Source organism: Perkinsus marinus (genome assembly GCF_000006405.1).
Source record: "Perkinsus marinus ATCC 50983 genomic scaffold scf_1104296975500, whole genome shotgun sequence".
NCBI classification, from domain to species: Eukaryota; Perkinsozoa; order Perkinsida; family Perkinsidae; genus Perkinsus; species Perkinsus marinus.
Window position 1 is genome coordinate 424,812 of NW_003200768.1, and position 9,615 is coordinate 434,426.

Consider the following 9,615-nt stretch of genomic DNA (forward strand, 5'->3'; position numbering starts at 1 on the left):
ATTGGAAATTGTGATTAATACGTGTGGTTGTATGTGTTTGCCCTCATAATAGGGGGAATGATGGCTTGTGAGTAGATTATCGATCGACAACTGTCTGTGATCTCGGCGAGCCGCTCCAATTCGGCAAAGCAGCAGTGCATCACTTCAATGAAGCACTTCTTACAGAGGCTCTCTAGGTAGGGGGCGCGAGGGGTAGAGGTTGTGGATAGTTGTATGCAGGCAATATGATATTCATGTTGATACTGGCAGCTGGAAGAAACGCCTTGAAGCTGAGGGGGAGGGAGCGGCACCTACTTGGAATTGGTAGGGGATCTTGTTTTATTACGCAAAGAGTTTATTCGAGTTCTACTCGTTTTACGTGGAAAAAGGCTTTCTGCGAAGTGAATTGTGAAATATGTTTTCCCGAATGTTTTTCATATCGCGGGTGAAACTCCAGAGGCTGATGAGGAACTGGGTTGTGCGGTAGACGAAGTTCATTGAGTTGTTCCATGAGGAGTATCCGATGGTGTGGTATGATGCAGGTGCGATCAGCTTTTGGTATTCCGTCCGCTGGACTCTCGAGGGTCTAAGGTGTTGCCGACCCCGATGTCTTCAGCTATGGACACTGATAATTGCGAGGTAGCATTTCATACCATCTTTCCGCCAAATCGTGTTTGAAGTAGGTCCGTATAACGCATGTAATGCTGTGTACCAATTATGTTGGTCTCATTGTTGGCGATGTTCAAGTAGATGGTGAGGAGAGTCGGGAGAGGCTTGCGGCTGGTAAGGCTGCTAGTCGCACTCTTGATTCGCTGCCTCTTTGAGAAAGTCCCCCCATAGAAAATTCTTAGGATTTCCTTTATTTTTTAGGTGTTATTGTGTGTGGTCGGTCTGGAGGTCTGCCAGGGCAGTCGCCGGTGGGGACGTACAGAGCAATAGACGTAGTCAGAGCGGCACTACGCAGAAACAAGGACGTTCTGGATAGCGACTGGACTATGCAGGGCGTGAAGGAGCTGAGGGACGTAATGCAGTAGAATGTTGTATTGGTATTGTGATGATCATCTACCGTTTCAGCTGGACGTGACACCGCAGTCGAGCCTCACGAATGTGGATCATAAACATGAGGATGTCTACGTCCAAGAGCTGAGCAAACCGATGATCATAGCGGCGCCTCGAGAGACCATCACGGTTAAGCAGAGAGCTCCTCAACCTCGCTCTGGGGTAGGGGCTGGATCAGTGCTGGTTGTTGGTGTTGTTAGTTGGAAGGCTTCATATTTTCAGTCGACGAGTGGGTTGGTAGTGCCACCATGGAGGAGGGGGACTAGCGCGACAGATGAGCAGCAGCAGCTGCCTTGGGCTAGTGGTGCAGCGGCAGGTCTACACAGGCAACAGAGTGGTAGGGAGATGCTGACTATGTCGAATGCCTTATTACGTACTGGGGAGAAGAGGGAGTACACCGACTTCCAGACGTGCTTGGATAAGGAAGGTATCAGGGACACATCTAGGCTTGAGAGAAAACGTCCTCTAGGGTTTGATAACAACTGATGTGATGACATTTGCTGATTGGAGAATGTGCTCCTAGAACATTAGAGATGAGTTCCCCCCCCCCTGGGCACATTATAGGTTTCTGGATGATTTCCTGGTGTGGACTGCTTGTAGGCGTCATGGGTGGTTGCATGCTTAGGTCGTAGTTATGGTATTCTCGAAATGCTGAGGGTTCGTCAAGGCGCTGCCAGTGAGGAGCCACCTAAGGAGCTTAAAACACTGCGAGTGGTGAAGAGCGAGGCGGTTGGGGAGAAGAAGAAGCGAGATGGTGAAGCTGAAGGGAATAACGTAGGGGGACGATTTTCTATGGGAACTGAGGGAACTACTGAGGTAATTATCGGTTGAGTTTGTGTTGCTGTTCCTGACGGGGTTCTGTTATAGAGTGTATCTTCACCTTCGAGACCTCGTGCTGCGGAGCCAGCAAGGGAGGCGCCGTGGCGATCGGTAGCTGTGCCGCCGAGTAAGGAGGCAGCAGGGTTTTGGTGATTTGCTGGAGGAGTGGTATGAGGCATCATTATTTGGCGTCGTAATATTTCTTCCGGCCTTATTGCTGAGCAGCTGTGGTTGACCACTGTTACGAAGATCTCTATTGCTGCCGCCTCCGCCGCTGTCGCCTATTGATACATCATCACCGTACCAGTTATCGGAAAGATCAGTTTCTATTCCCAATCTCTTTCCATTTATAACAGTCAGCCTGTGACTTGAGTTCAGTGAGGTGACTATAGTGTGGCTATCACAGTTGTCGTTGTGAGCCTCTATGGAGAGGAGGAGGAGGAGGAAAGTGCATCGTTGGTGTTGGAGAGGATTAGTAGTACTCATTGTTGGAGTGTATGAGCTGATGGACAGTATAGGTCTCTTTATAGCCCCAGGTTTGTCTAGGGCAACTCGTTTGAGAGGTCAGCACGGCAGGCAAGAGGTCGCGGGTTCGATCCCTGGTTGGTATACTTTTGGAGTACGTACTACATTCGCAGTATTGACGTTGATCCCTTCCCTTATGCTTGTTGCTGGCTTGTCAAGGGCGGTGAAGAGAGCTCAGCAGCGATGTCTCGTTGCTGCCGCTCGCCATGCGTCCTCTGCTCTCTCGCGAGGCGGACTGAAATCGCTGGTTACTAGTACAGCCGGTCTGGGTCGGTCAACGAGACGGTTAGCTCGGGTAAAACGTCCCAATCGCGTGACAGTAGGGGATCACATGCACGGTTTTACTCTGGTGCAATCCTCGACTATTCCGGACATATCAGCCCAGCTGTATGTCTTCGATCACGACCAGTCCGGTGCCCGTTTGATAACGCTCAGCAACTCTGACTCCAATAAGGCCTTTGGAGCAGCCTTTCCAACTCCACCAGAAGATAATTCGGGCGTGGCACATGTACTGGAACACTCAGTACTCTGTGGTAGTCGGTCGTATCCTACCAAAGACCCCTTTGCGACGCTGCTGCAGTCAAGTCATCAGACCTTTTTGAATGCTCTCACATACCCCGACAGGACTTGCTATCCGGTGGCCTCGTGTAATGGTCAAGACCTGTATAACCTGGCTGATGTATATATCGACTCGTTGTTGCACCCCAAGGTGGTCGAGGAGGACTACATCATCAGGCAGGAGGGCTGGCGAGTGCAACCAGGTGAGGCGCCGGAGGAGACTTCAACTCTGCAAGGGGTTGTCTATAATGAAATGAAAGGCGTTTATTCAAGCGCTGATATGCTGCATTACCGAATGATAGGCCGGGCGTTGAACCCGGAGAATTGCTATCGATTTGATAGTGGTGGAGATCCTGGCTGCATTCCCAGGGAGCTGAATCAGGAAGGGCTGGTGGAGTTCTATAAGGCTCATTATCATCCCGGCCGAGGGCTCTTCTGGTTCTATGGTGATGGGGAGGTTGGGAAACAAGTTGAATGGTTATCAGGAAAACTAGGGGAGTATAATCGTCCAAAATCCTCATTGGACTTCGACAACGCTCAGAAGTACATGCAGCTTTGAGAGATCTCAGCGACCTGCCTCCCACACGGGTCACTTTTGATTATGATCCCAACATGCCCGATTTCGGAAGTAAGTCGCAGGTGTCTATGGCGTGGTTGCTCAACGATAAGCGACTCACTATGGACGACCGTATTCGGTATGCGGTTTTTGATTCTCTAATGCTGGGGCGGGCGAGCTCTCCTCTAGCTCGAAAGCTGCTGGATTCTGGGCTTGGAAAGTCTCTGGCGATCGGAAGCGGCGTTCAGGATGATCTACGGCAAGCTGTTTACTCAGTGGGGTTGAAGGATGTGGCAAAGGAGGATGAGGGGAAGGTCGGCGAGCTTGTCATGAAGTGTCTTGGAGAGGTCCGGGCGGAAGGGGTGGACCCGCTGGACGTGCAGGCGGCTCTGAACTCGGTCGAGTTTAAATTGAGAGAGTTCAACACTGGACAATTACCGAGGGGGGTTGCTTGGTTCTTGTCGGTGGCACCTGAGTATTTGTATAATGGGAGGGAGCATGATGTGAGCGAACTGATGAGGTTTGAAGCTCCATTGAGGCGGCTGAGGGAAGATATCGCTGCTGACAAGCCTGTTTTTGAAGGAATTATCGATGGTATTATTGGGAATAAGCATCGCATTGTGGTCATCACGAGCCCAGAGGAAGGGAAAGGGGAGCGGCTGAGACGAGAAGAGAAGGAGTTGTTGGAGGAGGTTCAGAAGGATGGTGGTCGGCAGCTGGCGACAGGATGTGAAAGAATGATGGTATGGCAGAATAGTGAGGACAGCTTTGAAGATATCAGTAAAATACCAATGTTGAGGAAGGCGGACATGCCTAGAGAGGATGAGGAGATCTCCTGTGATGAGGACCAGGGCATTCTCTGGCACCCGGAAATTCGCACTCAGGGGCTCGTCTACGCTGATGTCGTTTTTGATGCTACTGGGTTGAACATAGAGGAGCAGGTGGAATTGCTGGGGCTTGAATGACGCAATGATGGGCTGCTTTTTTTCAGTGTCGACTGCCGGTGGTGATGCGGGGGCTCACCGAATTGGGTCTTCACAAGGCAGATTCGGTGCAACAACTGCACAGGAGGATCGAGATGGGGACTGGGGGGATATCTGTGAGTTGACTCTTTTACGGTATGGGTTTGACTGGTCGTATGTGGTAGGGTGGAATAGTGAATGTAGCTACGCAAGGAGGCGGTCGGACGGCTGCGGTAGTGAGAGGCCGATGCTTGTTGGAGAAGGTGGAGGCTATGGCGGACCTTATGGGTAGCCGGGAAGGGCTCTAGGGGGAGGAGAAGGAAATGCTCCTTGTAGTAGATAGTGAAAGAGATTAAGTCCAATGGTGTTTCATCGTTGTTTTGAGAGAAATCATTGAGACTAGACATGATGGTAGTCGTGGGATGATGTAGTAGTAGTAGTAGTAGCGTATATGAAGTTAAAGTGTAGTAGTAGTAGTGAAAACACTAGTAGTAGTAGTAGTAGTAGTAGTAGTAGTAGTAGTAGTAGTAGTCCTTCTCCACCCACAGCAGTTTCGTCGTTGGTGATGTTGTTATTGTCCTGCTGTAGTTGCTATTGTTAACGACTGTGATTGGTTGGGTGATCGTCGACGACTTGCAGAAGTGGTTGACGAGCTGTGCAGTAACTGGGAACAGAGCATGCTGGTAGGACTAGTCCCTATCGATCATTTTCCCATCTTTCACCATCTTGGGAAGGGCTGCCGTGTTGGAATATATCTTCTGCTGAGCTAACTCGAAAATTGTCACATGCCTCTGAGTAGGAGTTCATAGAAACAGTCTCTTGTTCGCGTAGTAGGCCATGTTCCAGGGGTTGTTATTCAGATTGGAGCTGGGCATCAGTTGGCACTGAGTGCTGCGTATTCCTCCTTGCCAACTCATAGTAGAGTGCATGACGCCAACAGAAGGAGTTACGCTCAGAGTGGTAGGTTGTTGTGGCAGCTGCTGGTGTGGTTGTCGTCATATTTCATTCTATGTAGGGCTGCCCTACTATCGGGAGTTATTGAGGTTACGCAAGTTGTTGTCATCCGAGGAGACGTGGGAGCAGGCCGCGGGGGAGCTGAGGGCTACAGCTCAGAATGCGATGAATCGGTAGAGTTTCATGTTCGTGGGAAGGTCTAACACGGTATAATTTATAACTAGACACGAGTGAAACGTTCAGCGACTTTAAAATCGATAGAGTTGCATGTGATGTATGGAACACTTCTTTTTGCTATCAACGAGACGAGTCTAGCACTGTATGGGTGAACTCTCCGTCTCGTTTAGAAGTATATAGTTACTGTATCGTCCTAAATGGTAGATGTCGGTCATAGTATAACCTTGTTTGTTGTTGTTGAGGGCAGAAACTTAGATTTTTAGTATGGTCATCCTGTTGCCCTTGAGTTTGAACTCAGTGAAAGAGTACGGCTCTAGAGAATTATATTTTCAACCTTGGCATAAAATCTATGCCATTGATCGTTTGTTCACTTCAAAATTATACACGTTTGACATAATCTACCATGTCAAACGAGTATAATTCTGTTTCCACTAAAAAAAAACTTTCAGGGATACATTCGCTGTAGTGAGTGCTGCTGGGCCGGAGGCTTCCAGAGACGCTTGGGGATCTTTTGGTGAACGCCTGACAGCTCCAGGTGATTTGTTGGCGTCGCCTCTTGTTGGGGTGATTTTATTACAGGTTCAGTCTCGCAGGCATCAGCGGTGTCGAGGACGTCCCTCGGTATTCCTGGTGAGATGTATGGCATTGTGGCGCCTTCAGTGCAGGTAGGCGCGTCAGTGTGGGGGGGGGGAGAATATGCGCATGGTTAACTAAATGTGTTGGTGATAATATGGAAATTCTGGAGAAATTTTGGGAAATTCTTAGTGATTTCTATACACTTGTAGCCGAATTCATGTTGTTTATAATTTTTTGAGGAAACTCCTAAGCTCAGCTGAGGAAAGCGAACATATAATGTTAATATATCATGTACCATATAATGTCAATATAATATCCTACCGCAACAATGTTGTAACATTTAAGTGTGCTGTATGGGCTAACCTCGACAACTATGATGCGCTTCGTGGTTAATATTATCATGTTACCTTTCTTTCAGATAGGGTACAATGCGAGGGCTCTCACAGTGCCTGATGACACTGACGTCGGCACGGCTATAGTAGCGGCTCAGCTTGTTAATATGAACTACATGTGGCAGCAGATTCGTATGCGAGTGAGTGAAACTACTCGTGGTACTTGGGGATTGCTTACATTGTAGGGGGGAGCATACGGTGCCTCGTGTCAATTCAATCATCGTTCAAAGAGTTTTGGTATGACCACTTACCGTGATCCGCATGTGAAGCGGTCTCTCGAGATCATGAGGGATGTGAGTTCATGTCATCAACGCTAATATTGATACGAGCCATTTTCTGCAGGCTGGCAAGTGGCTGCAGGATCGGTCCTCCCTAGATGACCGCACTGTAGAGCAAGCTACGGTTGGTGTTATTGGCCAGCTCGAAATTGGACATTTAATGCCTGATGAAGTAAGTTCAATTTCGATTCACACTTGTGTATGTTGTTTTTTCCCACAGACTTTGAGGACGTCCCTTATCCGTTGGCTCGCTGGTGAGAGTCGTGAGGAGCGGCAGGCCCGTCGACTAGGGATTCTGGGAGCAACTCGAGAAGGGATAGAAGACATTGGTCGGCGCGTTGGCGAGGCTGAGTTGTGCGCTGAGGTGAATCCTCGATGGCTATCAAATAGTAGACTTATGGCGTTTTGTTTAGGTCTGCATCGGCAATGGGGCGGCTCTTGAGGAGGCTGGTGTGAGTCCGTTACTTCCGCTAGTTGATCACGTGTGAAGAAGCCGACGAAGTTCATCCTGATGTTTCTGCGAGAAAATGTTGTGAAGTTGTTATTAATGCACATTCAGTTTACTAGAATGAGTTTGAATCACTTCAGACTCACGAGTTGAGAATATGTTGGATGCGAGTTGGTCATCACTTCCTCTACGGCGACGTTCCGGGCCGCTTCCGATTTCAAAAGCAACGTTTTTGACTGTGTCCATTTAGCTTAGTATTGATGGTATTAACGATATAGTTACGTACTCGTGCTATCTAAAGATATGCCCACACTTCACCATCCTACAACTCGTATCTCTGTTAAACGGGTCGGTCGCCAGCCCCGGGAGCTCAAGGACAGGTTAGAAGCTCCGGCCCTGAGTTTATGGCAAGGTTTATGCAGATATAGAGTCGCCTGCTTGCAGCGGTTGGTGGCCAGTCGGAAGTCAATATTTGATAGACTTCGAGGAGTTCATAACGACTCACAATCGGAGGTCGCTCGGTTGCTCTCATCTGATATTTTTGAGCTTATCGTCCTTATATTGTTTCCTCTGCAGATAGTGAGTGTGGAAAAATTTGCACATGGTCAACCACATATGTTGGTGAAATTCTCATTGTTCCCTATATATTTTTACCCCGGGATCGTATGTAGTTAGCGAGGGTATTTCCGAGTTCAGCTGAGGAAAGCGAGCAGATAATTGCAACCGCGGTTGGAACCGAACTGGGCAACCTCCGAAGAGGCAGTGAGGGCAGCGAGAGCCTCGCGGGCGAAGATTGGTTGGACTTGGCTCGGTTGTTGGAGGAAGACCTGCGGGACCAACTTGAACGACTTGACAGCGATGCGGAGTCTCGTGGTGAGTCGTTAGTGTCGTCGAAATTCAGCTCAGCTGAGCACATCTTCGATCGTTCCCTTAGTAGTAGTAGTAGTAGTAGTAGTAGTAGTAGTAGTAGTAGTAGTAGTAGTAGTGGTAGTAGTAGTAGTAGTGGTAGTAGTAGTAGTAGTGGTAGTAGTAGTAGTAGTAGTAGTAGTAGTAGTAGTAGTAGTAGTAGTAGTAGTAGTAGTAGTAGTGGTAGTAGTATTGAGCAGGAGAGTCATACTAGCGTATTGTCACTATGCTGCACTGTAGGCATTGAATGCATGCAACCGTGTTAAAGCCACACGGGCATCAGGGTGGTAGCGCACAGTGTGTGTATACGCAATTCTAGGGAAGTTGTCTAGAATTTGGTATGGAAATCGCACAGTTCTGTCCCTCTCGTGTTGGTTACATCGTTCTCTGTAGACTTCGCTGCATGCCGTCTGCATGAAATTGAAGAGACCGAATTGCAAGCTGCTGTTGAGGAGTTGTGAGCCACTTACTCATTGACACTTTGATTCTAACACGATCAGATATTTGTCACATATCGCCACCCAGGGGGGAGTTCCCTGTCCTTTGTGCTCACGTGGCAAGCTAGGTCTGAGTCGCTCTGATGGTTTACTATGGTGCGAGAACTGTATCGACATGAGGCTCCGTCTAGGAAGGCCTGGTAGGTGGTCTCTCTCACGTGGTTATGCGATGGTGTCACCATCCAGGTTTGAGTTTAGAGGACGATATCGCGCCTCTATTGCATGCAGCTGTTCGTCGGCATCTCGAGGATGGCCGATGTGAACAAATTCCGGTGTTCATGATAAGGGACGGCCGGCTCTTCGTTACATGCGGACTGTGCCGATGGAGAGATGAAGCGTTCTAGAATTGAAGCTACTGTCATGATTTAGTCCTTTTCAATGACTTTGGTATCCACATTGGGCAGCAGTGTTAATTAGGGCCACTATGAATGTGTCGCCTCTTTTCTAGTGCTTCTCGTGTGGCTCATTCTAGACTCGTGCGAATATACGCGGTCGACATAGTTCTACATAGTGATAGAAATGGGACAGCCAATTGTGTGGAGTATTGAAACTGTATCGTTTTTTCTGTCAACTGAATCTGAATGTGGTGATTTTCCGAGATGAACAGCCGCCGATGAATGCTCACTCCACACTCACGCGGCACACTTACAACAGTGTATTTCGCGATAACGATGATGAGTACATCAAAAGAGTTGTTGGACATCTAGCATCAGGACTAGGAGCACATGTGACAGTTCTATAGCTGTAATGGGCTCTACGCCCTTTCCCATGCAAGTTTGACAAGTGAGCAGGCAAGAATGACGGTCTTACGATCAGGTTGACTTTGAGAATTCAAGTATGTCACAATTTAATTACGTTACAATCAAGGTTGACAATGAAAATCTAAGTTTGTCACTTGTCTATTTTGTTACAATCAAGTTTGACACTTA

General features: G+C 48.4%; 4 protein-coding genes across 5 annotated transcripts in view; all 4 read left to right on the forward strand.

Annotated features, from left to right (window-relative positions):
• The window catches only part of Pmar_PMAR002097 (protein tolA, putative), a gene marked incomplete at both ends in the record, with an annotated part of 3,277 nt that extends 1,267 nt beyond the window's left edge, over nt 1–2,010 (forward strand). Inside the window, 9 exons of one of the 2 annotated variants that reach the window (XM_002765513.1) lie at nt 76–176; nt 220–303; nt 522–618; nt 663–762; nt 850–1,001; nt 1,054–1,200; nt 1,261–1,465; nt 1,664–1,854; nt 1,906–2,010. In XM_002765513.1, the coding sequence (XP_002765559.1) occupies nt 76–176; nt 220–303; nt 522–618; nt 663–762; nt 850–1,001; nt 1,054–1,200; nt 1,261–1,465; nt 1,664–1,854; nt 1,906–2,010 (1,182 nt within the window). Of the gene's footprint in view, nt 1–75; nt 177–219; nt 304–521; nt 619–662; nt 763–849; nt 1,002–1,053; nt 1,201–1,260; nt 1,525–1,663; nt 1,855–1,905 lie in introns of those variants that run through there. The other variant, XM_002765514.1, reaches the window with a different exon arrangement.
• A 703-nt stretch (nt 2,011–2,713) lies between these two features.
• On the forward strand, nt 2,714–3,499 carry Pmar_PMAR002098 (zinc metalloprotease, putative; the record flags this gene model as incomplete). Its single annotated transcript, XM_002765515.1, has 1 exon — nt 2,714–3,499. The coding sequence occupies one exon, from the start codon at nt 2,714–2,716 to the stop codon at nt 3,497–3,499; it is 786 nt and encodes a 261-aa protein (XP_002765561.1).
• A 53-nt stretch (nt 3,500–3,552) lies between these two features.
• Nucleotides 3,553–7,323, forward strand: Pmar_PMAR002099 (Protein hypA, putative; the record flags this gene model as incomplete). The annotated part of the gene is made up of 13 exons (XM_002765516.1): nt 3,553–4,437; nt 4,488–4,595; nt 4,644–4,746; nt 5,047–5,141; nt 5,319–5,418; nt 5,474–5,585; nt 6,039–6,124; nt 6,169–6,254; nt 6,584–6,697; nt 6,743–6,850; nt 6,900–7,007; nt 7,056–7,199; nt 7,249–7,323. 13 exons carry the CDS (start codon nt 3,553–3,555, stop codon nt 7,321–7,323), a joined length of 2,124 nt encoding a protein of 707 aa, XP_002765562.1.
• A 236-nt stretch (nt 7,324–7,559) lies between these two features.
• On the forward strand, nt 7,560–9,042 carry Pmar_PMAR002100 (conserved hypothetical protein). Its single transcript, XM_002765517.1, has 6 exons — nt 7,560–7,663; nt 7,706–7,796; nt 7,997–8,156; nt 8,583–8,646; nt 8,690–8,826; nt 8,873–9,042. The coding sequence occupies exons 1-6, from the start codon at nt 7,587–7,589 to the stop codon at nt 9,028–9,030; spliced, it is 687 nt and encodes a 228-aa protein (XP_002765563.1). The 5' UTR covers nt 7,560–7,586; the 3' UTR covers nt 9,031–9,042.
• The last annotated feature ends 573 nt before the right edge of the window (nt 9,043–9,615 follow it).

Coding starts and splice junctions, on each gene's coding strand:
- Pmar_PMAR002100 (XM_002765517.1), top strand. CDS start 7,587: ATGCCCACACTTCACCATCCTACAACTCGTATCTCTGTTAAACGGGTC. Junction 8,647..8,689: donor CAAGCTGCTGTTGAGGAGTT/GTGAGCCACTTA, acceptor TAACACGATCAG/ATATTTGTCACATATCGCCA. Junction 8,827..8,872: donor GCTCCGTCTAGGAAGGCCTG/GTAGGTGGTCTC, acceptor GTCACCATCCAG/GTTTGAGTTTAGAGGACGAT.